The following is a 27521-nucleotide window of genomic DNA, read 5'->3' on the forward strand; positions in this document are numbered from 1 at the left end:
CTTCGTTGACCAGTTTAAAGCTTTGAGATTTCCTGCTCCTCTTCCTCTGGGCGAACTCCATGGTGCGGGCAGGAAGGAGCGGGGCGGACACAGGACCGAGCTCCGTCCCTCCGATCAGCAATACACGCGGGGGTTGGGAGAGACGGCGGCTCCGGCGGCGAATAAAGGGATCCGGGACAAGTTGGCTCCGGTCTCCCCCCCGCTCCCGCCCCGAACTTTGAGGGAAAGCGGGGTGCGGCGGGGGGAGCCCCGCGGGGGCGATGCCGCCGCCTTCCCCCCCGCCGGCTGCGCGGCCGCGGCCCGGCGGCGAAGGGCGGCCCGCAATGGCTTCGCCGCCGGCGCCGGGACCCCGGTGCCACCTGCTGGGGGAAGGAAGGCGGCGGTTCCGCCGGCCGGGAGCCGCCGCCACCCCGGGGCCGGCCCGCCGCCACTCGGCCCCGCCGCGGGCTGAGGGCGAGGGGCTGAGGGGCAGCGCCATTTTGTGTCCCCCTCCCGCCGCGCGCCTTACACACGGGCACCGGCGCTGCCCGCTCAGCCCCGCGGTGCTGCCCGCGGCTCCCCTCAGGGGCTGAGCGGGGGAACTCCTCGTGTTTGGCGGGACTGGGCCAGGGCCGGCGGGGAGGGGGTTGAAGTTGAGGTGCGGAAGTGGGTAAACCTCAGGAACTGCTGGCAACACCTGTTTGTTGCCGTGTTTTACAGGGATTATCGCAGCTATGTGTCCGCTGGTGTCATGGACCGAGGCCTGGAGAAGAGCGCCGAGCCGCCAGCTGGGCTGAGGGATGTTGAGCTCTGCCAAACCTGGATCGCCTTAGCAAGAGGAAGAGAGTCCCTCAGCCAAAAACTGGATCGCCTTAGCAAGAGGATGAGAGTCACGGCTCTCCAGAGGAGCGAGATTTAGGGCGTCTGGCAACCCTCCCGACGGTCACCGTGAGGTCATTGCAGCCATACGGCTGGCCCAAGCACAGCTGAAATTAGTGCTTTGATTTATTCACCACTTGACGCCTTCAGCCACACTTCCAGTTCGCTCAGTGTGCTAAATTCACCGAGGGTGGAGTGGTTTTTTTTTACAGCCGAGAGTGCTTTTGCCTGTTGCCTGTAGAGAAAGGACCCAGGCGTTTACAGTTATGACTACTGATAACTGCAAACACAGCTCCGATCATCATCTTGTGTTTTACATGTAGTCAGACTGTGTTGTGACAAGGAGAAGACTATGTGATACTTGCATACGCCTACTTGAACAGATGCAAATGCAGATCTTGCCTTGGTCTCCTCAGAGTACCCAGGAGAATCCCGTTAGCTCCAGTAATATTGACCGACCCTATCACTCAGAATAATGACATAAAATGAGCAGGAGGGAAGCAAATTGAATACTAACAGTAGTGATTCGTATCCTAACTGTGTGCATAGGCATAGTCAGACCTGAATTCTTTGGTGCAAGGTGCCATCCAGACACCACACAGGGTATATATGGCTCTGAAAAGTAAAATCGGGAAATAGCCTTAATGGTGAAGCAACATCAGAAAATATGCCTAATGGTAAAATTTATTATCTGCTGGAGGATTAAATTCACAGGGGAGGTTACCCTCACAGATTGGGTAGGGGTGTAATTTTCTATTAAATTTTCAAGTGGAAAATCCCAGAGGCAATCAGTATGCTACTTTTGGAATTTTCCTAAACTTCTCTGTAGGACTTTGTGAAAGGAAACTGGGCTAATGTACTATTTAAAATCCTGCATTATGTATTTTTGGGAGGATGCTGAAGCAGCAAAGGTAGATGGATGTCATATGCTGTTTCCTGGATTTTGTGGGTCCAATTAATCTCTTGTACAGTGCAATGAAGTTGGGTCTGAAACGCAACAGCAGTGTGCCTGAATTTTTCCAACAAAACGAGTATTTTATCCTTTTTTTTTTTTTTTTTTCCCAGTTTTCTGATTCCTGTCTGCTAACTAACTTTATTTACAGGACTTAGAGCATTGCTGAAACTGTTGTGTTTGACTCTCATCCTTCCTGGGACAATAGGAGAATTTTTATAAAGCATAAGGCCCTCATTTACAGTTCAGCTCACATGATGAGCTTTATCCTACATTTGCCAAGGGAATCTGCTACAAAAATCTTTTCTGTTTTCCTATGTTACTCAATTTTGTGGAACATTTTGGGGTATAATTAATGAAAAAGTGATGGCAGTGTTTTATCAGCTGCTCTCTTACTGGTTTTAGTTCTTTCTACCCTGTGCTGATATTTTGCTTAAAGGGACACTCGTGGTTTTAAATGACATTACAGTCTGGGAAATGCAGTTTCCAGTAATGTTTTACAAAGGTTAGCACACCCCCTTTTTCACTGATATTTCTCATATTCCTTTTTAGTCAATTAGAGAGATCCATCCTTTTCATGCAGAATAAGCCTGATCCTGCAAGCTAACCTAATTGTGGTCACTCAGATGAATAAATCTTGCAGCTTTCATTTCTGATAGTATGAGCCAGTGTGGATACCATGGCCTCGATCCTGCCATCTCATCTGCATAAAAGTGAATTAGAAACTAGGACAAGGTGACTTTAGGTCAAAGTCTTGTAGTTATCCACACAACACGTAGGAGGATCCGGTAGCTGGAAACAGCTTTCTGTCCTGCACTGCTGGTGTTTCTCAGCTGGGACTTAGAAAAAACTACACAAACTGAAAGGCACACAAAGGTACAGGGAGCTGTGAGCCTGTTGTTGGGCATTTTGGGGTGGGCATCCTAAAACTGGACTGGGATCATCTGCTCGTTTGTCACAGGCCACCATTGCATTATTCCAGCTGGAGAAATGAAGAGATGAAAGTCCTCTTTATCCCCATTAGAATGGCTGCCTTGTGTCACTCTAGATAGTCACTGGCTGCATCGCTGTGGCAGCCAAGTGACTTAGGATAAAGTGCACACTGGCTCTGAGGGGCAGATCGCCTTTAATTTCATCTTTTATTTCATTTTCTGTCTTGGTATCATATTGTTATTATTACATATTAAGAACCCATAAGTGCTTTTTTTTTTTTCTTGGTGAAACTATGAAAAATTCTGAGCATCTTGTCTCCATGAATGGTTTTAAAGCATTTCCTCAAACCCTTAACTGAGTAATGTTTATTTCCAAAATGCCATGAAATTAGCCAACTAAATAAGGGCTTTATCTTTCAACATGTCCCAAGTCAGTATGATCATCCCTGATTATTTCTTAGTTAACATTTTATTATGCTTCAAGTCACTTTCTAACTGATAGTAATTTTCCCAACAATTTTCTGCTGTATAAAATACTTTTTTTTTTTCATTTCAGATCATGAGCCAGCTGATTAAATATAATTAATCTAGTAATATTTCAGTATTAACAGCAGCAGTGCTCTTCACACAGGATGTCCCAGACTTTTTCTTTGTTTCCAGGTATGTCCAGTTCATTATAATTTATTATTCAGAAGAAGGATGGTATAGGACAAAGATGACTAAAGAGTCCTAGAGCAGAGGAGAATTAAATAAGTGTACTGAGAACCCCTTCAGCTTTTCATTTGGAAAAAATATACTGGAGAAAGTCACATAAACTCAGTGATTTGATCTGAGGCTTAAAGTCTAATGTCAAGGAATTCATATGAGGCCATGTGAAGTGGGAACAGGCTACTGACTGTCATATTAATAGCACAATGATTACCACTCATCTTGGAGCCTGACAAGGTTCCACGTGGTATTAGGAAGCAGGGGAAGGGTGAAGAGGTAAATTGAAGATGAGGAGCTGCACAGGTGACAGGTTAATAGGTGAGCTATTTTGGCTAGTTATGTGTAATGAATGGCATTAAGGATTTTATAAACTGTAGTAGTGTTTCCAGTGGTGGTTTTGTGGTCATATGACATGTGGGCAGTGCTTAGCCCCCAGGCTGACAATAGGCCATGTTGTGCAGTCTCACCACAAACCTTCCCTTTCAGCAGGCTGTCAGGCTGGGTCATTAGAGAGGAAGGTGTCTGGAAGTCCTAAAGAATTTTGAAGTCAATAGTGCAGTTTAACTTGTTTTCCAATCCTTAAGTTTTTACTGTACCATTTGAGTCACAGTACTTGACATTTCATGTCTCTGTCCTTACTCTGTTTTTCTTTTGGAACACAGTTTTGAAATGCTTTCTTGTCCATTCTGTTCTTGTTAATCTTCCTCATATAAATTTTAAAGAAAAAAATTACAGGACATACCAATGTTTTCATCTGTTTGCCGGCTCAGGGAGACCAAAACATTCCAGAACTGTTTCAACAATAAAGAATATAACCGAATCTATGTACAAAGTGTTCTTTGTGTGTGAAGTCACAAACCCTCTGAATATTTCCATATCAGAATGCAAACCTCCTGAACATTTCCGTAGCAGAATGCAAACCCCCATTTGACTGTAAAGTTGGACTTTTCCCCCACCTCTGTGAATTTATGTACAGCTTGGACTAAGGTTGCAAGGAAGGGCATGTATTCTAAGAGTCAACACTTGATGGTCATCCACTCTGACCCACTACTTGTGGGATAATTGGCTTTTACGGTATTAAGTCTTCCCTAGGACAAACCAGTGTTTGGATTTGAATTCTTGGAGGAATGGAGAAGAGACCAGGGTGTCTAAGCAACAGGCATGGTTGAAGGATAAAGAAGAAAAGGTCTCAACAATGCTCTTTTTTATGAAAGAGGATGTGAAGGAGTAAAAGAAATCTGCCCATATACATGGACATCCTCTGTTTCTCTGCAGCATGAAGAAACCATGAGCTGAGCTAATTTTGCTCTTACAACCCAAGTGCTTCAAGGGAGCTGAGGACAATGTGAGTAGGGCTTGTTATTTTGCCTAGAAATTTGAACTTTTGTCCTATATAAAGAGTAATAGTGCTTAGAAATTTTAGTCTGGAAGTGTCTTTGCATCACTACCATCTCTGCCTAAGAGATGAAATGTAAAGGCAGGCTGCTGTCCTCAGAAAGGGCACGTTTGAGCTTTGGGTCATCCCAGAGTCAATGTCAATCATGCCAGCCCAAGCACAGCAGTCAGCAGTCCCAATTCTGATGGATGCTGCAAGCACAGAATGCAGCAAGCTCAGCTCAGGGTCCAGCAGCCCAGCGAGCCCCCTGCTAGGGAGAGTTCCAAGAGGGTCATGCTGCTAATCATTCCTCCATTTTTGTGTCAGTTTGCTTCAGCCACAGCAGCTGAAGGCAGACGTAAGAGTGCAGCGATGCAATCGCTGGAGCTACGGATGGAAAACGAAATGCAGCATCAGCTGCAGGAACAAAAGCATTTAACACTCTTAGACAGCTCCTTGAGCCTGTGGGATGAAGCCCAGGCAGCAGCCATCCTCCTCTAAGTCCTGACTGAGCCTGATGTGGGGATGTTACACTGTGCTCCCCAGCCCAGCCTCTTGCCGTTTCCAGCTTGCCACAGGGACCTGCTCTCCATGTCTCGATTCTGCCTTGATCCTCTTCCGTTTCTTCTGCCACACATTAGTAAATGCACTTGCAGTAAAATCAATGGGAGTTTGAAAACTAAAAGTAATGTGTGCTTTGGTATGCTACTAATCCACTTATTTGGATCCTCTTACTGCTCCTCTGGGCTGCCCTGATCCTCTCTATCAGCCCACCCAGCTGCTCTGATCTGCTCTCTAAACTTCTGCCGTGGCTATATTAGCATCCCTGTCAACTCACAGGGCTGCTGCCTCGATGCCATCAATCCTCTCTCCCAATGAGAGTTTCTCTACTAAATTATAATCCCTGTAGCTCAGAATACTGATGCAAACTAAAATAAATTCATGAAAAGTTGCTGCAGCTCCTACTAAGATGTTCTATATTCCTAAATGTTTTCCAACAGTACTTACATTTCAGGCTGGTAAAATAGCTTCAGACACATTCATAACCACCTGCCTGCTTTTCAGTTCTAAAAAATAAAATTTCATTGCAAGGTACAATGGAGTTCAAAATCTACTCACACATGCACTTTTTAAAGAGAGATTATGTGAATTTTAAATCTCTGTCAGGCTGGAGACTGCCAACATCTGAAAATAGTGCTTTTATTCAGCAGTAAGATACACACAGCAGCATTTTCATTAATGTGACCCCCCCTTGATTTACCTTCAGAGGTGTAGATACTGAAGACTCCATCACCCATTCAATCCCTGACCTCTCTGCTGAGGCAGCCAGCGCACCTGCATGGGCATTTTCTCTGAGATGGACACATCCTGCAGGGATCAAACTGACAACATAGAACTATGATCATTTAGTAGTAACTTTGAGAGATTTCTTGCCTGTGTTGAATAGAAGCTAATGAACTCAGAAGTACAATACTTTATGCTCAACCATTTATCTTCTATACACATTAAAGTGGAAGAAAAATAGATGTTTTTATGTGCTTTTATACCATTCAACAAGATCTATTTGGTGTTTGGCTGGTGGTGTCTGTTAATACAGCTAAAATGTCTCAAACCCAAGGGATGTTAAGTGGAGACATTGCTTTGGGGAACGTTGAAGAAAGAGACAATTGTATGAATCTAAAACACAGTGCATGCAGTTTGACAACCCAGTCTGCATTTGCAGGGCTCAGTCCTGTAACTGCATCTTTCCTGGAAAGACTTTGAGTGTAGTACAGACTGATGCTGGGAGTAAGGATGTTCAATGCTTCACTTCATTTGCCCTGCACTGTTGGAGTGCTAGAAAGAACAGCTACAAAAATACCAACAACAGCAAAAAACCAAAACCAAAATGACAAAAAAAGGCAGCATGATCATTTTCCTCCATGTTGTTTTGGATTCTTGAACAGCCACAAATGGCCTCTGCTGTCTAAAAAGCGCAGTCTCCCTAGTGACATCTTGGGACCGATTCATTAGGAGCTCTGATGACACAGTGCCATAAGCTGAGCTATGAATACTGTTCCTGAAACAACAGAATTTTCATCAGGTATCTCACATACCAGCCAGGTTAGCAATAAATAAATGCAAAGCTTTTTAGAAACAACAATGTGTTTTTATACCACCTCAGTTTTACATATAATAAAGCTGCTGGGATAGGAAAGACTCATGCATCCTATAGACAACCAAGCAATGCTCATAAATATTCCCTTGTCAAAATCAGAGGATAATTAGTAGCCAAACAGTTATTTCAGGCATGTTTCTAAAAGCCACACTAGCCTTACTAATCAGTAACATCCATATCAATGTCACTACTTTCTTAACTATTTTAACAGTGCATTACAGAGGTGTGTCCTGGCAGACAGGAGCTGCAGGGGTTGACTTACCATGAGAACTAATCAAGTGATACTTTGAAAAGCAAACCAAACCAAATTCAAATGCTACCTTCATGATACACAGATGTCATACACTTTGGAAGACTTATGTTTGTTAGAAATGTAGGAACCTTTTTTCTGCCATTTGCTCCCCCATGAGCTTTCGTTGTCTTTGCAGTGGTGTTTGGACACCTGTGGTGGAGTGCTATCCCAAATTTCTTCCTCAGGCTTCCCTCTAGCTGAGTGTTCCTCTGACTGTGACCTCCTGAGGAGTGTGTGCTATTTGGAAAGGTGAACAAGAAAGTGAAAGCCCAGAGCTTAAACTGACTAAATGGAGGGGATGGGCCCATCTCCAAAGTCAGGACTGCAGGGAAGTGCAGTTTGCAATCCTTTGCAGAAATATTAACATGTTCGATAGAACACCTGGAGGTGCCCTGTAGATGTGACAAGCTGGAGGTACCTGTAAGCAAAGTAGATGTGGGGGCAAAGAATGGGGAATTAGGTGAGTTAATCCCACACAGCAAGTTAGGGGCTGCTTTAAAAAAAAAAGAAAAGACTGAGATTGGATGTAGAGCTCCTTTTGCCAGAAGTGGACATACTTAGTCATGGTGTAAAGGCAATTTTATCCAATGTCTTTTTTGGTATAGTGTTTTGAAGATGAATAAAAGGAACTATGTGCTTATCTGAAAAGGGTTTCCAAGAGTCATCTCTGCCCTTGTTACTTGAAATGAGTTCTGCAATCTTGGTCAGCTGCAAGGCATCAATTCTGCCTCCTGTGTGTGAGTAAAAACATACGCTGGCTAAACTGGGGGTTTCCTCTGTTTTAATATCAAATAGATAATAGATTATCAAATAGATAAGTGAAACTGGATGCCCATAAAGATATGACCTGAAAACAACTAAATGTAAATTGAATACAACCATTGAGAGCAGTCAAAATTATTCTGATCCATTTTACCACTTTGGAAAATAGATGACATCTGGGTTATTTGAGTGAAACTAGGTTATTTGAGCTGCCTTCAAAAATCTGTCTGTAGGTTGACAGTTGGCTTACAGCAGATAAAGCTGAGCAATCACTTAACCAGCTAGAAATTGGAATGAAACACCTCATATATGTTTTAAGCTTGTATTTCTATTGCTTACAAGGCTCTTATGAATGTTTCAAGATTTTGAATAACTTCTAGTTTTCCCTTTCCAGTCTTGATTTCATGTTGTGAAGAAAATTACTTCAAAGTAGCTTTGTGGTTAACTCTGTGGGGTTGTTCCAGAGGTCTGCAGAAACCTGGATCTAGGGAAAACATGGGTAATACTATTGCTTCCAGATCCAAGCTTGGTTGTTGGGAGCTCTCAAGACTCTGCAACTGGTTTTGGGAGAGCTTAAAGGCCTGACTACAGCCCTAACAGCAAATACCATATTTATTAATCACACAAGAGGCAGAAATACACAGCCATAGTGGTACCAAACCAGCAGGACTGCCCTGAAAAGCAAAACAGGAGCAGTAGAAAACAAACAGTCAAGCTTTGGATTTATAGCAATGATCTAATTGAGTAGAGTAATGCCATGTATGATGAACTGATAATTTGAAATACAGCTTGGAAAAGCACACATTTCACCATGTTAAAAATATCTTGTGTAGTGATGTCATCTAAGGGATCATTGCATGGATGAGGGACTGGCACGGGGAAAGAATTGTCTGAAGGAATTTCACAACACAGTTAAACAGTTTCCACTCTCTGAGGGCTCCTCAGAACAATGGTGACTTGGAGAAATCCTGCTGCAGTGTGGAGGAACAGTTTCCACTATGTGATCCAAGAATGAGATCTCACACTGTGAGCTTTCATGTGCACCATGAGTTTGTCCAGCAAGCGGAGCTCCAGACATCCACCCTAGAGCCAAGAAGTGTTTGTGAATGGAGATAGTCAGAAGTTGAGAGATCCATAACGAAACAAGTGGGACCATAACAAATTGCCAGCATAGATATTGCCTCAGGAAGATGTTCTGAAGAACAGAGGAGCTTTGAACTGTGGCCAGTTGAAACCTGACCCAGCCATCTCAACAATCCATGTCCCTCAGAAAATGCTGCCCTGACCTCAAGGCAAAGAGGAGTCTAACAGATTTGCCATCCTGGAGAGGAGACAGGAAGCAAGAGTGGATTTCTTCATGAGGTGTCAGTGAAAGAAAAAAGATACCACCTCTTCTTATACTTTACAAGGTTTTGTAACCTCTTCAGAAAGAGAAATCTCAAATGGATGGATGACACAAAAGATTTTTTTTCTCTCTTTCCTTCTTTGGGGAGAAATTGGTGAATGTCCTCAGAAAAACAGAATAACTATGTACTTGCATGCATAAGGTTTGGGAGATGTAGTACTCTGTAGATTGCCACTTCTTGTCCATAGGACAAGACAATCTCTTGATCGCGGAGGGGATTTACATTACAGGATGCTTTGATTTGGAGGCAAGTGAGCACAGAACCACACGTACTGGAAAAAAGAGCAATTGTGGAAGGTTGAGTCATCGGTCAACTTCTAGGCAGCTTTTAGAGGTACAGCATTACTTTCCAACTTTGTCAAAGTTGTTTCACCAACATAAACTAATCATCTGCTTCCTTGTGCCTTTTACCACTCCCTGACACCTTATTTATTTTTTTTTTTAAACTGGGAGATCTTTGGTCTAAGAGTCACCTGACAGTAACTGAATCTTTCTCACAAATACTGTGTGTGAGTTGGCTTTCCTCCTTCCTTTTGTACTGTCTCTAATTGAGATATAATATCTGTCATGGTTTAATTCCAGATGGTGCACAGGCTCTCTCACTCTCCTCCAGCTACAGAGGGATGTGGGAGACAATTGAAAAAGTGAAAGTGAGAAGACTTCTGGATTGAAAGACAGTTCAATGGGACAGAAAAGGAAGAAAATAACAACAACAACAATAATAACAATAACAACATAATATACAAAACAAGTGATGCACAATGCAATTGCTCACCACCTGCTCACCACAGCCCCCAACCAACTTTCCCCCCAGATTATATACTGAGTGTGATGCCATACAATATGGAATATCTTTCTGGCTAGCTGGGTCAGCTGTCCTGACTGCCTTATGTTCCCCAGTTTCATTGCTGGCAGGTTATGAGAAGCTGAAAAGGCCTTGACTTAGTATAAACTTTGGTTAGCAACATCTAAAACATCAGTGTGTTATCAGTTATTCTCATACTTGATCCAAACCGCAGAACTGCACTAGGTAGTAGGAAGAAAATTACCTGTATCCCTGCCAAAACCAGGCCAGTGTCAGACTGGAGCAGGAAATGAAGCAAGGTGTAAGGTTATGTGTACTTTAGAGTAAATTGAGGGGGCAGCTGGCACTCTGACATAAGCATCTGGATTCACTTACCATAAAGTCCACTACAGAGTATTCCTACAGCCTCCTGACTTATGCCCTTATCCAAATGTGGGCACATTCCCCCAGGACTCACACAGAGACATTCTTGGATTCTATCACCATCAGATGTGATATAATTTCCTTTTATAGAACTATGAAAAGCGTAGGAGGACTGTTCCTGCTTCTTCATTGCAAAACGATTGCATTCAAGCCTGAGGTAAAGCAGAGCATGACTTCTAAATGCAGAACACTCCAGCCTGGAGTTAAACAACCCCTGTAAATCTCTGTGCATTTTATACAAGGAAGAGTCATGGCACACAGCTCAGGTTATCTGAAGTGGGTGAAAAGCCAGTTGTGGTTACAGCTCTCCAAAACAGCTACTAGGGCTTACAATGGGGAAAGACAAGGAAGAATCTGTGAGGACCTAAAGGCAGAAAAAAAATCTGACAGGAGTTCTTAATCATTCTTCAAAGCATTTTCTGGATCCTTTGGACTTTATAGGCCACAGGGTAGAAATAGTTAGAGAAAATCGGGTAAATAAGGAAAATAAGAGATTTCTCAATGTTACTACCTGTGTCACAAATGCTGAGTGGTGGATGACAGAGGCATTTACCTCTGGTATGCGCACACTAAGGAGCTCAGTCCCTACCATCTACCTCAGTCCTCAAGGCCTGAAGGAAGCAGATACCAGATATCACAGGCATCCTACCTTCCTACATGGCATTTGCATCCTGTGTGGCTGGCCAGTAACCAGCCTCACTCAATTATTTAGGTTGGAAAAGACCTGTAAAATAATCAAATCCAATCATTAGCCCTGCCAAGTCCACCAATAACCACATCCCCATGTTCCACATCTACACATCTTTTAAATACCTCCCAGGACAGTGACTCCACCACTTCTCTTACCAGACTGTCCCAGTGCTTGACAATACTTTTGGGGAAGAAATTTTTCCTAATACCCGAGGCCACGATTTATCTGATATTAGCTGTCATCTGCAACCAAGGCCCATCGCATGAGGCACTGCACAAACACACAGTCAGAGAGACTTTTCCCCAAAGATTTTTTCAAGCTAAACAGAGAAGACAGCTGAATAAATTGCATGCAGACTCTCTTTAAAGAACCTGTCAAATACCCCTTTGTAAAACCAGCTATACTAAAACAGGGAAAGACCTCTTTAGAAGTCATATTCCATCTCTTTTTGGTACATTCCTTGATAGAAAGCATCTATATTTTGTCTCTGTCTCATAATTACTGTCATTATATTGTCTGTGCATCACTTTAAATAATCTGCTTCCAACAACAGTATGATAGTACATACACACTGAAGAAACTTTTCCTAATAGCCAATCTGAACGTCTCCTGGCTCAACTTGAGGCCATCTCCTCTCCTCCTGTCACTTGTCCCTCGGGAGAAGGGACTGGCACGCTCCCAACGCCGCCGCTCCTCCCAGCCACCAGGGGGCGCCGCTCGGCGGCACCGCCTCCCCGGAAGTGACGGCGTTGTTTTCCTGCGGAGCTTCCCGAGGCCGCCATGGATATCCTGAAGCGGGAGATCAGCAGGAAGCGCCAGCAGCTGGAGGAGAAGGAGCTCCTGGGGGTGAGGGCGGCCGGCATGGACACCAGGAGCCGCCTGGGGTGTGGGACCGGGGGAGGGCGGCGGGGGTGAGGCGGGAGCGGCCCGGGATGGGCCGAGGAAGGCGGCGCGGAGCGGCCCAGGGCCGAGTTTCCCAAAGCCGGGGTGATCCAGGATGGCATCGGGCAGGAGCCAGGAGGAGTTTGGGGGCGCGGATGCAGCCTGGCTTCAGCCTCGCTGCGTTCCGTGGGCTTTTGGGGCTGGTTTAGTTTATTTCGGGCACGTAGAGATGAGAAAAGTCAGCGCCAACTTTGGTGAACAGAGTGTGTTTTCTTTCCTCCCCTCAATCGAGTTCTGTCCATACCCGGGCAGGGTCTGAGCAGTGTGTGTGTGTAAAAACCCCAAACCCGGGCAGGGTCTGAGCGGTGTGTGTGTGTAAAAACCCCAAACCCAGGCAGGGTCTGAGCAGTGTGTGTGTGTAAAAACCCCAAACCCAGGCAGGGTCTGAGCGGTGTGTGTGTGTAAAAACCCCAAACCCAGGCAGGGTCTGAGCAGTGTGTGTGTGTAAAAACCCCAAACCCGGGCAGGGTCTGAGCAGTGTGTGTGTGTAAAAGTCCCATACCTGGGCAAGGTCTGAGCAGTGTGTGTGTGTAAAAGTCCCATACCTGGGCAAGGTCTGAGCAATGTTTGCCTAAAAACCCCACAGCACAGCAGAGCCCCTTTCAGGGGTATCTAATATTGCATTTTGGCATCAGAAGCTGAAGTCGGGAGCAGCAGTCAGAGGTTGTTGTATGCCAGGCAAAGCATGAAGGAAGAAGTTGTAGTTTGTACTAATCAAGGAAAATGCTTTGGGGTGACCACATTTTCCAGCTGTTGTGTGTCTGGAATGCCTTTTCAGGCACATTTCTACAAAGTTGCTCCAAGCAAGCTTATAAAATACTGTGTATAAAGGTGATCTCTCCCACATCCTTGATTTAATATCAGATGATGTGGTTAGTATGGTTTATCTAAACAATCTGGGCCTGTTTGTGCACATCTGAAGTGAAGCTTTACACCAAAGACCACCAAGGCCTTACAGGACAAAAAACTTGGGTTTTCTAAAGTGCTGGCAAGCACATTGTATTTTAATTCTGCTTATATGTATATCCTGCAAGGTAATTCTATATTGCTGATTTCAGAGGTGCTTCCAACTAGTCCCCTTTCTGTGGCAATGTAGGCATCTCTGGGAATGGATGTAGCTGAATTCATCAAGCCAAGTAAGAAAGTTTGAGCCATTTTTGCTCAATCACGCAAAACTGTGAACTGGTAACAGCTGTCCTCTCTTTTAGGGAAATAAGAAGTATTTCAAACGCAGTGAATTAGCTAAAAAGGAAGAGGAGGCCTACTTCCAGAGATGTGGCTACAAGGTATGGAAATTGTTCTTCCAGGACTCGGTGTGTTTATTTTTAAGTCTGCATTTTTTATCAAAAATATCAATGTTGTTAATGATAATTGTTGTTCTTTGTTCAATCTGTTAATGTTATACATTAGCCTGTAAATGAGAAGCCACCTGGAGAGGTATGATTTTCTGAAACCATTTTCAATGCAGGAGAAGATATGCATGACATACAGCTATTTAAGTTTGTGTTATGGTTTGGCTTTTATTTTTCGTTTGTTTGTTTGTTTTTATTTGTGGAAAGCATGAAGTGGCTCGGGATCAAAGCTTGTCTTCCTTATTAAATTGTGATGTTAGGCATGAACACTGGATCTGATATAGCCACCTTCCTCCCCTTATTGAGAAAAATGGATGCATCTGGATAATTTTATCTGATCTTCATTGTCAAAAAAGTCGAAAAGAAATCAGTATAGTGTGGGTGTGCATCAACAAGATCTGCCAACTCTCCTAAATTTGTATTTGGGTTTTGGCCATTAAACACCCAGCACTGAAGCACACAACAGCATTTATGTTCTTGCTGGCAAAATATTAGAAACAATTGGTAACCTCGGGTGCATTTTGCAACAAATGGGTGATCTGGAAGGCTTTATCTGCCTTGTAATGGTGTCAGGGCAAGACTTTAATGAAATGGAAAGAATGTTGTTGTCTTTTATAAGTGTGTGTGCCTGCCTGCCTGATGGGGTGTCTGGGAGGGGAATGCATTCTCTGGGGAAGACAGTTTCATAATCTTGTTTGCTGTTAGAGGGCATAAATAGGAGCTTTGTTTTCAAGTGACCTTTACCCAGTTAGTGACTTATTCTGAAACCTTGATCTGTTTGTGCGTATTTGAACGTCAATGCCAAAATGATTCTCGGAATGTGCAGCATAAAGTCATGGGAAAGTTCTGTGAATCCAGCTGCTCTTCCAAGTGCAAATGTCTGCCTGATGCCTTTTGAGCATTAGCTTGAATTTGTCAGAACCTGATGTGGTTCCTGATGCGTTACCTGTGCTGCTGCAGCACCGGTTATGGTGTGAAATGCAACCCTGAAAATGGTTTTAAAATAAGTTACTTTGTTAAATTTAGTATCTTTTTAGAGCCTCCCAGATTTCTGCATTTGTTCTTTTTTCTGTTAATGAGACATGGAACACAGACTGATTTCCTTTTAAATTCAGGTGCCTTTTTGCTTTGCTTAGAGTTAGTAAGTTGGAATAATTTCACTTACTTGAAGAAAGCATTGAAACAAAAATAACTGTGGTAAAGATACTGGTTATAACTTGAAGCCCAGCTGACAGAATGGATCAAATATTTTCTTCCAGTGCTGCTATCTCTTTATGATTTCAAGAATGTTTGTAAGTTAAAATTTGTGTGTATCTTTCTGCTCTGGGAGTATATTTTTTAAAAAAAATTTACACTGTTCTTCCATACTTTCTGTACCCTGTCAATTCCTTTTTCCCTGCATTGATGGAAATTTTATTTTTCCCCTCCCTTTATGTGTTAAACATTGATTTAATTGTCTTTCCCTTGTTCATTCCATACACCTGTACTTGTAGGATTGATTTTTTCCTGTGTTTACTAATAGAGCATTGAATGTAGATTTGTAGCTGAATCTTGTAGCTGGAGCCCCAGGAGTGGATCCTGCCGAGCACATGGAGTCACACTGACATCTGAGCAAGGCTGGCACCATGGCCTGAAAGAATAAAAAACCCTCTTTTTTTAAAAAAAAATAAATGCTGTTCAGTACCTTCTTCAAAATGATCAACCCAAATGCAGTCTGCCCATGCACAGGGAATGCTGCAGGCTGCTCTAACATTAATTGGATTGTTTCCCTTTTAGCAAGTACACAAAGGAAATAAATTAAGGAAAAACAAGGATATATTTCCTTATTATAGGAATATTACCACCAGCAATCTGCTCCTGCTCTCAGAAGTGTTGAATTTGAGCTTATACAGGGAGCTGTAGTTACAAGGCTGCTGTCACAAAGTTACTTTGATCAAAGAGTTGTTTTGCATTATTAAAATACTGAATAATGAAGAAGGAATACTCTCTTTGATTCATGGACCTTCTTTTAGACTGAGAGGAGTTGTTAATGATATTCTGTTCCTGTGAGGAGTTGTCTTTTCTGGTTTGTTTTTTTTTTTTTTACCTGCAAGAACCTGGCAAGGTTGTTAGAGAGGTGCATTACCTCTCAAAACCCAGCAGAAACTGTGGATCACTGTTAACTGCTCAGCTCGCTGAAGCTGCAGGTAATAAACACTGTAAATGACACTGGAAGAAGCAGCTGCACTCACCCTGCTCTGGGGTTTTCCTTTCTGTCCTTCTGTCTGTGCATGTGCTGGTCCTGGGGAGCTGGATGAGGAAGTGAAGCAGGCTGGGAGCAGTACCAGTATTTGTGTTTGTCAGAGTATTTTCTGTTTGAATAATTTTCCCCTTCTGGTTTATCACAGTGATGCAAATGGTCTTGCATGGGTAGGAAGGATGGAACAGGGACAGGAATCAACAGGCAGAGGGTGGTTTTGCTATTTTTGGCACCAGTGCTGGTATCTGCCTGCTAAAGAGACAGCCAAACTTCAGCAATTGTCCTTTCTGTTTGCTGGAGAGACTGCTTTTTGCAACCTGCAGAAGTGTTAGTTAATTACTGATACTATCAAGAACAACTGTTGTTCTGTGAGGTTCAATTATGGACCATAAAACTATGAAACTAAAGGTTTATATTATGTTAAGTCTGTGTTCCAGAGCTCTGTATCTTGTCATCATTTCTCATCAATATGTGGGTTTGTTTCCATTGCACATGAGTAACTGTGTCTGTTGAATGTAGGTACAGCAGCAGGAAGAGGAGGAGAAACCACTGGCTACATCAAATCCAGTGCTGGAACTGGAACTGGCAGAGGAAAAGTTACCAATGACTCTTTCCAGACAGGAGGTAAAGTCAGTCACCATAAACTGACTCCTTGAGTTTACAGCAAATGCACCTGTAATTTCTCATTAGGGTTGTTTCATCCAGTGAACTGTACTTTTTATGGCACTTTTATTAAATAATAAGCTTCCATTTTTGTAGTCAGCAGTTAATGATCATCTTTGCTTATCAGCGCTCTGCTGTCCAATTGAATGCATAGGGAGGTACAGATGGGTAGAGCCTCTCTGTTACAGGGATTTACACAGCTATAACATTTTACAGCTCTTTCAGAGTGATACTCTGAGTATCAGCATTATCCTTGGATAGTACTGAAGATGGCATGCTGACTTTTTCCAAGATTTTTTTTCCCCTGAGCTTCTTTTCTTTGTAACTCATTGGTCTGAACACAAATTTAGAAACTAAGTTTTGGAAGTTCACCTTAGACTGTAGAGGAAACGGTCCTGAAGCCAGAGCAGCTGGGATGTTCTTTGCCTTTTCCATGTATAAAAATGCCTATTTGGATTTAAGTTCACAAACAGATCCACACCCCAAAGCAGAAGCAGGAAATTCAGAAGTACAGAATGCACTCTAATCTTGGAAATACTGAAATTCACAGCTGAGGTCATCCAAACATGTCACACCTCCCCTTAATTTGTCAGGATATTCAGGTTTTTACAGGACTTGTAATGAGGGCTGGTGTTTGGTTTCAGGTTTGAATCAAATTGAGGGAGACTTTTTCACTTCTATTATATCTACTTCTAAATTAACTATCCCATTAGATTTTGGGACTTCATATTTCCAAATGTTTAATGGTGGGGGTTTTCAGCAGATCATCTTGTAGCTGTGCTGGGACAACCTGCAGCCCAGTTAGTATTTTTATTGCCAAGACAAGTAGGTGAGTGAGATTATTGTCAAGTTCCTCTGTGATTTTGAAAGTGGTTTTTAAGCTCTGCCAGAGGCATGATTTTTGTGTATTTGTTTGAACAAGTCAGAGCAGGAAGAAGTCGGCTGTATCAAACAGCCTGGGATTTTATTCAAAATTTGGATCAGTAATATTTGGAATGACCTTTCACTGAAATACCATGGGAATTTTATATTTAGATTGTAAAGTGTCTGGAACATTTTTCTACTGCTTAAAATATTGCCATTTCCTCTCTAGTTCAGCTCAGCTTGTTATTCTAAGCAAAGTAAATAAATCTGTCATTCTGGATTTTATTTTGCTTCCTTTATGCGTCAGGGAGCGCTTTGATTCTTTTCAGGTTATCAGGAGGTTACGAGAGAGGGGTGAGCCCATCAGGCTGTTTGGAGAAACAGATTATGATGCATTTCAACGTCTGAGGAAGATAGAAATTCTTGCACCTGAAGTGAACAAGGTAAGACTGGCTCTTAGTTACTTATTTGTGGTGGGGTAATCAATAAGTGACCCTAGAAAAGTTACCAAAAATCGCTTTCAGTAACTGTTAATATTCAGGAGGAGAGGTACTAGACAGCAAAGAGAATACGTGCTCTTGTCTCATTTCTTTTCTGAGAAACTATGTTAAATGTCAGATTTTTGTGCACAATTACGTTATGTTAGAGAGTTCAGCTCTAGAAATCTACCAGGCCCTTGTCAGTTGGGAAGGGTTTTCGGGTGGCACCAATACTTCAGTTTGTTCTGCCCCTTCTTTTTAATGAGCAGAGAACAGTCATTTACTGTTAAAATAAACCTGTGTTTGTGGTTATGTGCACCCCTGAGAAGGCACAAGTAAGTAAGAGCAGGACTGCATACTGTCTCTCTGGGATATAAATGATTTTTCAAATCCCTGTATTCCAGAGCTATAACTTGTTATGGAAATGTCATTTTACCCTTTCTCTTTAAAGTAGCCATCAGCTCAGTAGCTGACTTGATGATATAATTAATTTATTCATTTTGTCTTAAGAAATGAACAGTTAAGTGAGGAGATAGATCTGGGGTTTGTTCTACATTCACTGTTAACCAAATTTACAGCCTTACTAACAAAATGACAGTTTGCATTTTCTTCTCTAATTTGTGGCAAACTGAATTGTTTTAAATGTCTTTCCTGAGGCTGCCCATAAAAGGGAAGCCTTTTCCTCTCCAGGTCTTTAAAATAAAGATAAACAGATCTAGAAATAAAAGCTCTGCTAATGAAAGCTTCCCCTCCAGCAGCATTGATCACAGGAGCAGGATTAGGAAATAGAGAGCCCATAAAATACAGTTGTGCTGGATTGTTGTTGCATGTTTCAGTCACTCTTGTTGCTGTCTAGGGAGATTCTGCATGTTGCTTAGTCAATCAGCCTTGTGGTTTAGACATTTTTAGAGTAACTAAATGATTAATAGAAATGCTCCAGACAGCCAAGCTTGATGATAGAAGAGGGGAAGTAACTGTGCATATCCATTCCCTGTAGAGTGGCTGAATTTATCTGAGGGTAAAAAATGTCATACTCCTTTATAGAGCTTTATATTTTATGTCTCAAGATGAGAAGGCAAATCCTTCAACTGTGGTTAAGGCAAGTTTTGTGTTCTATTTGAAAGGACTTTTTAATTTTATATATATAGTTTTAAACTGATTCTGGTTTTTTTTAGTCACGTGTTCCAAAGCTGAGGGTTAAACAGTGAATCTATATAAAACATTCCACTATGTTTAAATAATTTGTAATAAAAGAAAACAACATAATTGTTTTATATCTGGCACTGAAGGAGTGTTACCTTATTTACAGCTTTTTTCAGGGCAGATATGAAGACTTGTAGAGCTGATGATGGTTATGGTCTGGTTTTCATTTGTTTTGGGGTGGTTCAGTGCATTGCTTGGAGAAAATAACTCAAAGAAAATCCTAGAGGCTGATTCCATTCTCCAGGATTTTTTTTTTTGGTGAAAATACTTTAAAAAGTATTTTTCATAGGTATGAGCACTTCAGAAGTTCATGCACCTGTTTTTTGTTAGGTGTTGAAGCAGAAACTGTTCTTGGAGTTCAGTTAAATTCAAACAGCAGCACTAAACCCTTATGTGTGTTTTTACAGAATTTGCAGCTTAAACAGAGGTTGGATACTCACAGTGACAGTACTTAACTACTTGTATTTACTTGAGTGGTTTTTTAATAAATCAGTCTATTTTTTTTTTTTTCCTAGGGCCTGAGAAATGACCTGAAGGCTGCTTTGGATAAGATTGATCAGCAGTACCTGAATGAAATTGTAGGCGGCCAAGAAGCCGGAGATGATGACTCCCAGAATGACCTGAAAGTCCATGAGGAGAATACTACTATTGAAGAACTAGAAGTATGGGATAGATCATAGGGGTGTTAGATATAGTATGTTGCTGTGAGAAAGCTTCAGGATTGTTTAGACAAAGTTGACTTTTTTTCAACAGCTGACTTAGGCATTTTGAAGTATTCTTATAGAGAAAATTTAGGTTTCCAAACCTGGAGTTGTACTGTAGGTGCCTACAAAAGACAAGTGAAAACTCAAGTGGTCTTTTTTTACAACACTTCAGCCCAAAGGGGACCTTTGCAGGTGTGGCCTGCAAAGACAGTGGTACAGTTAAGATTCATTCTCCAGGGATTTCAGAAGTAGAGAACTTAATTGCAATAGCTGGTCATAAATGCCAATGCCTTTCCAATGAATATTTGAGAGGGTAATAAGGTCAGTACCAATTAATTTTCCCTATACAAGGAGGAAGGACTCTGAAAAACAGACACACAGAAAGAATGTTTGATCTGAAAGCATCTAGGATAAATAAAAAAAAAGAGCATCACATGTAGGCAGACCACAGGAAATATAAAAAGTGCAGAGATAATGTGTCCCAGAAACTTGAGTGCAAATGGCTGCTCTGTTCTTAAAGAATCCTGTGATGTTTGTGTGAGCAAGTGGAGAGTAAGTGCCAGGAAATGCATTCATCACTTGGTATTTCAGGATAATGTTTTGAAAAGCACATTAACTTGAGCTGAAGACTTTTACCCTTAATCTTCAAAACTCTTTGCAGGAGTTAATCTTCATAACGTCCTTCCAAAAGCGTCTTTAAGAACTAATACGATTTATAACTGAAAGCTGAAGTGAATACATTATTATGAAGAAATAATGTTAATGGTGCCAGGAGTTCTGGTTTAAAATAACTGCAGTACCAGAGTGGATAGCAGCAGTGGTATTGGAGCTGCATTTTATTGATCTGTTAGCTCTCAAAATAACCCCTTTTTGTGGTAATAGGGCAGGCTTGGTTTGAGCCATGCAAACAATCTGTTTCTAAGAAGTTTGAAAACACTGCATCTTAAATTTTGTTACTTCAGTTGTATTGCCTTGAGCATAAAGGCTTATATTGAATTTGACTTCAAAGCTAGGACATTTTTTAAAATAAAATTCACTTTGGAAATGTGAGAGCAATGGAAATAGATTCTAAATCCAACTATACCTACTGGAAAATGTTTGTAAAACTTATTGTTAGTATTTACAGTTTTGAGGTTTTGGAGTATTGGAGCATACAGCTGGGCTTTTTTAGTGGTTTGTTGCTTGGCTGTTTGGGTTAGGTTTTTTTTTTTAGATTTTTTTCCCTCAAATTCACAATTGCAATTAAATGATAGAAAGCCTCAGTGCATTAGGGAATTGAAATAGCATAACAAAATAACTAGGTTAATTGATGGCTTTGGGGATCTCAAAAAATGCAGAGCACCCACAGTTCCCCTTCATACAGTGCTGTCAGACATCTGCTAATAATACTGCTAATAATTGCTAATGCCAATAAAATAGTAGTTAATGACTGAGGAATTACTGTTGTATTGACTTTTCAGAAATAATCATATTGGCATTGTGATGTAAATGTTTTTAATAGATTCATGAATTTCAGTAGCATTTGTAGCTGTTTCATGATCAGTGTTTGGGATTTCTTGTGGAATTTATTGCAGTTCGTGGTGCAGTGAACCATGCTCTGCTGTGGTGGTGCTGGCAGACTAGACAAAGTAGAAATAATGGCCCTTTTTTTCCCCCCTGTTCCAGGCTTTGGGAGAATCCTTAGGACGGGGTGATGATCACTATGATATGGACATCATAACAAAGTTCTTGAAGGTAACAGACTCTAAGTATTCTGTAGTTGTGTCATATTATTACGGCCATGCAGATACATTTCAAGAATAGGAGGGTGGGTTTCAGCTGCTTGAGAGGAAAATCTCACATGTTATGTGTAAGATGTGGTTTTTTGAAATACTTGGCACTCCACAGTCTTTGTTAGTCACAACAGTGACTTGTGCCAGATCTGGGAAAGAGCTCTTGGGAGAGCACTGTTTAAAATCTGGTCCTGCTTTTCCAGACAAAATAAATACGGTTTTGATTTTCATGTGATATTTGAGGCAGTTGTCTGTAGTTGCCTCTGTGTAGTGCTGTGGCATCAAAACCTTTGGAGGAGTTTCCTTGGAACAGTGCAAACTGAATTGGAATGTCACCTAATACTGTTAGTGAAATTAGAGTGTTTTAAAGGAAGTCCACAGGTTCAAGTGGATGGCAGGAAATTGTTTCCCTTGTTTCCTGGCAAGAAACCTGTGTTGCCTCTCAGCTGAGTCAGCCAGTGCCTGTGTAACTGTTGTGGTGATCAAAGTCACAGCAAGAACTGAAGCTTTAATTTGTTTGTGTACATTTAAGATAAGCTCCTGTCCCTCCTTGCCTACCCTTCTGAAAGAGGTTTTACCTTTGTAAAATTTCTCCAGAAAACTCACTTTGCCTTGGTTGCTTAGCCCTCTGTTCCATCTGATGTGCTGGGGAAGTCACTAGATGGCACCATGACACAGATGTGCTTGCTCCCTGCAGTTCCTCCTGGGAGTTTGGGCCAAGGAGTTGAATGCCAGAGAGGACTACGTGAAACGGGGCGTGCAGGGGAAGCTGAACAGCGCCACTCAGAAACAGACAGAGTCCTACCTGCGGCCGCTCTTCAGAAAGCTCCGCAAAAGGGTAAACCACCTTTAAATGCTGCTTCAACCTTGGCTTTCCAGGTAGCCAGAATTAGTGCCCTTTCTAGGGCAGTCTTAGCCTCACTGAAGGAGAGGGGATAAGTGAGTTGGTCACAGTTTCTGTATCTAGAGCTCCTGACACTCAGTTCTGACTTTATCTCAATCAGTGAAATCTGCCCATCCACTGCTTTTCCAGCTGTTTAAAGCAGCATCTGCTCCCTGAATTGCAAACAGGACAGAAAATTGAGGTTGCATTTTGCACTTTGCCATCAGCTACCAGGTGTAACTGCTTAACCTCTCCTCTTCAGATCCTTCATTTGAATAATGAACATGTTTTCTTTTGTGAAACTCCAAATAAGGGTAGTTGCTAAACTTTATATAAATGCTGAGTAAGATGATTTTCCTGAGCTGCTGTTCTGCAGTAAACGTCTTTTTTTTCTTTCCTTCTCTCCTGTAGACACTTCCTGCAGACATCAAGGAATCAATAACAGATATTATTAAATTTATGTTGCAAAGAGAATACGTGAAGGTATGTTTGTTTTTACTCTTCCATCATGTTCACACTGTCTGGTTGTAAAAGATTGAGTTTATTGCTTCAGCATTCCCATTTTTTTTTCATTTTGAAGATGCATAGCTGGAAATAAAGCATCTATCCCAACAAAATGAAAAATGGCTGTGAAATGTTAGGCTCCAAGTAGTGTTTGATCCACAGTCTGATAGAAGACCTTTTGAGGTTCATGAAACTGCACAGCTTTGTAAATATGAAGATGATTTTTCTCAGAGATGTGTATATTAAGTTGCAGAGCATTCCTCTAGGGGAAACCTGATGTTCTAAGATTAAATGAAGGTATTGAATAGTAATAGGATGTTGATGATTAATTAATTAGGAATTAATTGAGGCAAACTGAGTTATTGAATATGAAGCACTGTCCCTTTCTTTGTCTACACTCACATTAAGTGGCCTGGTAAAGTTGAGGTAAGTAATGAAAAGATTTTTTGGGTGAAGTCTTCTCACTGGAGGAAGCAGAAGTACTTTGAGACACAAGATCAAAGACAGAGTTAGGTTTTATTTGTGGCTGCCTTCAGAAATGAAATTCAAATACCAGTAGCATTTGCTGAAGTAGCTTGTGTATGCAGGCGAAACCAAACTGTCTTTTGCCTTTAAATTTCTAGTATTTCTTACTGTTCTTGTGAGGATTTGACATAATTAGTCAAGTAAGCAAGCAAACCTGCTTTTGATGCTGAAAAAAACTTTATATGGCCTAAGGCAAATTTAATCCAAATCATTTGGAAGCAGAACTGAACATGTGGGATGTATGATAGTGGGGTTTTATTTTGAAGCATTTCTTTTTCTCTTGGTTGTCATCATTATGTGGAAATTCCCTTTCCAATACCTTCCCAAATGAATGAGCATGCAGGAATGTGGTGTATCTCTGGGTTAATCAGCAGTGCTTCTGTCTCCTGGAGGTGCTTACCTTTAAGTAAACTTCACAGAGAGATTTTGAGTACACTTAAGTACACATTTGAATGTTTTGTTTTGCCTTTTCTTACATTAGGCTAATTCTTTTACAGAGACGAACATCCTTTTCAGTTTCCTAAGAGACTTGTCTCTTTTTGCATGCTCTTGTCTTCTGTTTCTTTTTGCCTGCTGCTTGTTTTGTGCAGCCTAGTGAATGCTGTCAGCCACAAGTTCTTGCTGCTTTGTTGGTTGAAAAGCTTGAAAGATTTTAATTTTGAAATCAATGTGTTGACAGCAGGCAAATGCCAGAATACAAGTTGTCCACTCAGCCTTAATTAACCCTGTTGTGACAGTCCTGCAAGGGTCTTTAATTGCATTTTCACATACTGTTCATCACAAAAGTATATTTAAGTCATCAAGTAAGTATTTGACTAAGACTGTTCAGATTCTGCCTCATGCAGGTGGTGACTAAGCTCTGTCCCCTCTTCAGATTTGCTTTTAGGTCTGTCTGCCACCCCCTGCCTTTTTCATTATTCACCTCCCAGTTTGTTCAGTGCTAGCTGGAAAGGAATCTGCACCCACTGGTCATGACTGCTGCTTCTTATTGTCAAGTTTCTGAATAGGAGTTGATAAATTAATTTTTACTAGTGAGTTTTGTAGCTGCTTTCTAATAGACAAGGAATGTCCTGTTCCATGTCCTTCGGGTTTTTTTTTTGTAATTATGTCTGTCACTTGCTGGTTCTCAGTTGTTATGCTGGGGTTTTTTTTAAGCTCTATACTTCTCTTCCTTTCTCCCTTTCTTTCTGTTGATTTTCCCTTTGAGTTCTATCCCTGTTTTTTCCAGGTATGTTGTCTGTTACAGCTTTAAAACAGGATCTGTGCTCTTCATGGGAAAATTCCTGATTGATTTCCTGCTGCTACTGCTCTGGCCATAAGCATGGTTACAAATGTAACCTTTTTTAACCAGAGCTGGTTGAGCTGAAAATAATCCCAGTAAACCTTAGTTTTGACCAAGGTAACCAGGCTGCCTTATCCAGTTACTTTTTTTCATAAGGGAAAGTCCATAGTCCTCACTTCCCTTGGAGTTCCATGTGGGAATGTGCGTTGTGCAGTTGGTTAATACCATGCAATAACCCCAGATCAGAGAGACTGAAATGGATGTTTAACTGCACCTGGCAGTGCAGAAATGCTTTGTGTGGTGCTGAGTGATGCCCTTCCCTGTCCAGGCGAACGATGCCTACCTGCAGATGGCCATTGGGAACGCCCCCTGGCCCATCGGCGTCACCATGGTCGGCATCCACGCGCGGACGGGGCGCGAGAAGATTTTCTCCAAGCACGTGGCCCACGTGCTCAACGATGAAACTCAGAGGAAATACATACAGGTAATGTCAGCTTTGGAAATCCAACAGGTCTGCTTGTGTAGGGGCATCTTTGAGAAACATCAGTGTCAGGTGATGTGGTAAAGGTACTGGAAGTGGACAGGTTAATTTGGGTCAAACAGAGCATCCAGGTAATAGGTAGCTTATCCTGGACCTGAAGACTCTTCAGTGCTGAGCCAGGAACAGTCTAATGAGTTTTTCTGAACTGCTGTGATCGTGCATGAACACCAAATCAGCTGTGAAGACAGGCTTGATTTTTCTGTTTAACTCATGCTTTAAACATCATGCATAGAATTAAATACTGTAAAATTCAATCCTTCTGACTGTTTCTGCAATTAGATAAATGCCAGGTTTAGTTCCTCCTGGGCATCTTCATACCCATGTCAACTTCTGATTGTGGAATTAGTAGCAGTGCTGTTTTTCTACTCTGTCCTTTCAACACAGTGGGTGGACAGGTCTGAGGAAACAAGCCTTCTCTCTTTATATTATTAGATGTGTTTGGCTCTTGCCAGTTGCAGTTTCATTGAGATAAAAAAACCTTCTGGGTTAACTCTGAAGCCTCCAGAGCAGTGTCATGGAGCTCAGAGCTCCTGGCAGGGGAGGTTTACATAAACATCTTCCTTCTGCAGCAACAGGACTCCTGTTGCTTTTCAGCTTCTGCAGATGTCTGCAAGGAAATTGTTTGCAAAATGCAACTTCACCTTCAGTTCTGAGTCTAAGTTTTTGGGCTGCAAGTACAACCTTTGGTTTCTCTTCAACTATAATTTTTAATAGCATAACCTGAAAAAATACTGTTGTGAAGTCACAGTTTGGTTCTTGCCTTGGCTGTGCAGCTTGTTTTGAAATTGCTTTTTGCTCTTTAGAATTAATTTTCATTTTCAGCTTTCCTGTAGATATAATTAATTATGATATAATTTGCTCCCTTGGTGATAAAGAGGGATTAAAGAATTGCTGTGATCCTTCATGGTGAGTCTTACCAGGTGGGACTGAAGCTGTAGCCTTTTTGATTATGACACAGACTCCTCTAATATTGAAGAGAACCACAGACTTTGAACAGAATAATGACCAAAATAAAAATCCCAACCTCAAAATAGCAACCTTTTCTTTTTAATTCTTCTTGTTAAGCTTAAGAATACTGTAGGCTATTGAGTTTGTTCAACAGCTGCAGCCTTATTACAGAACTGTCCTTGTTTTGTTAATTCCTAGGGGCTGAAGAGGCTCATGACCATTTGCCAGAAGCACTTCCCAACAGACCCATCCAAATGTGTGGAGTACAATGCACTGTGAGGCTCTGTGGGGCCAGGATGGGACTCACATTTTGGTCTCCAACACCCAGAGAGGATGGAAGAGGCAGAGTTTGAGCCTGAACACCAATAAGAACTTGGCTTTGTCAAAAAAGCAGAAAGGAGATTTTTTTACAGCTTCCTTTTTCTGAGCCCCATTTATTTAGGTTTATTTTGAAATCTGTGCTTTTTGCTGAACACATCCAATGTACAGCAGAGGGGTGGGTTTTGAAGAGTTTAAGACCAAGACAATGACCAAGGGAAAATGCACATGACAACTGCTTTTATTTCAGTTTGTTATTCAGGGAACTGTGCAGACTGAACTGTTTCCCATATTTTAGAGCTTTAGGTGAGTGTCAGCCCTGCAAGGAGCATGTGTGGAGCTTTTTTTTGGCTGCTTTTGCATTGGAGACTGACGTGGGGAGTTGATTAGAGGGAAGCAGTTGAATCTGAATCTTGGTTATTTCTGTAAATATAAAGACTTTATTGGCTAATCTTTCATGTGGTATTTATCAGGAATAAAAAAAAATGGTTTATATATTTCTCAGCCTCAGTGCAAAGTTTTTGATCTTGAATTCATCTGATTTGGCTTTTTTTTTTTTTTTTTCTGGTAACGACATTTTTAATATAAACCTTCTGGGCTTGGGGGAAGTAATCTTATGGCTCTTGAGGCTTTCAAATTCCATTTTTATACATCTGGAGAAAATTTTCAGTCTGCTGGGTATTGCAGAGAAAATAATTAGGACCTCCCATGACCATGAACAGTATTTCTAGCAGCCACAAATCTTTACCATTGTGAATCCTGACTGGGAATGATGAGGAAACTCATGGGAACGATGTCTAATTCTGCAGAAACAGTGAAATACTGAAACTTTGTTAGTTCTGAGCAGAACCACTTCCTCAAGAAATGTGTCATTATTCCATTGAATGGGTTTTCCTGGGTCCTCACCTCGACTGGCAGCTTGGAGCTGGAACTGGAGCCCT

General features: G+C 41.7%; 2 protein-coding genes across 7 annotated transcripts in view; one reads left to right on the forward strand and one right to left on the reverse strand.

Annotated features, from left to right (window-relative positions):
* The window catches only part of BEND7 (BEN domain containing 7), a 46579-nt gene extending 46057 nt beyond the window's left edge, over positions 1 to 522 (reverse strand). The window contains exon 1 of one of the 3 annotated variants that reach the window (XM_086886553.1): positions 1 to 522. In XM_086886553.1, coding sequence (XP_086742679.1) covers positions 1 to 478 — 478 coding nt within the window. In that variant the 5' untranslated portion in view covers positions 479 to 522. The other 2 variants (XM_086886554.1, XM_086886556.1) reach the window with 2 other exon arrangements.
* PRPF18 (pre-mRNA processing factor 18) lies at positions 502 to 27077 on the forward strand. Of its 4 annotated transcripts, none has more exons than XM_086886558.1 (12): positions 502 to 1535; positions 3299 to 3402; positions 10025 to 12207; positions 13512 to 13589; positions 16414 to 16518; positions 17751 to 17864; positions 19619 to 19765; positions 21473 to 21541; positions 22277 to 22417; positions 22874 to 22945; positions 25102 to 25257; positions 26461 to 27077. In XM_086886558.1, the coding sequence occupies exons 3-12, from the start codon at positions 12142 to 12144 to the stop codon at positions 26539 to 26541; spliced, it is 1029 nt and encodes a 342-aa protein (XP_086742684.1). In that variant the 5' UTR covers positions 502 to 1535; positions 3299 to 3402; positions 10025 to 12141; the 3' UTR covers positions 26542 to 27077. The 4 variants fall into 4 exon arrangements, with proteins under 4 accessions (XP_086742684.1, XP_086742683.1, XP_086742685.1 ...); XM_086886560.1 differs by lacking the exons at positions 502 to 1535; positions 3299 to 3402 and adding exons at positions 13362 to 13439; positions 13714 to 13740 and having other exon boundaries at positions 12179 to 12207; XM_086886557.1 differs by lacking the exons at positions 502 to 1535; positions 3299 to 3402 and adding an exon at positions 13714 to 13740 and having other exon boundaries at positions 12094 to 12207.
* The last annotated feature ends 444 nt before the right edge of the window (positions 27078 to 27521 follow it).

This window comes from Cyanistes caeruleus, chromosome 4 (assembly GCF_971803275.1).
Source record: "Cyanistes caeruleus chromosome 4, bCyaCae1.hap1.1, whole genome shotgun sequence".
Lineage (NCBI taxonomy): Eukaryota > Metazoa > Chordata > Aves > Passeriformes > Paridae > Cyanistes > Cyanistes caeruleus.

Excerpts from the sequence above, each read along its gene's own strand:
- PRPF18 (XM_086886557.1), top strand. The coding sequence starts at position 12,142 with ATGGATATCCTGAAGCGGGAGATCAGCAGGAAGCGCCAGCAGCTGGAG. Across the intron at positions 13,741-16,413 it reads ATGAGAAGCCACCTGGAGAG|GTACAGCAGCAGGAAGAGGA; the intron begins GTATGATTTTCT and ends TGTTGAATGTAG. Across the intron at positions 22,946-25,101 it reads TGCAAAGAGAATACGTGAAG|GCGAACGATGCCTACCTGCA; the intron begins GTATGTTTGTTT and ends TTCCCTGTCCAG.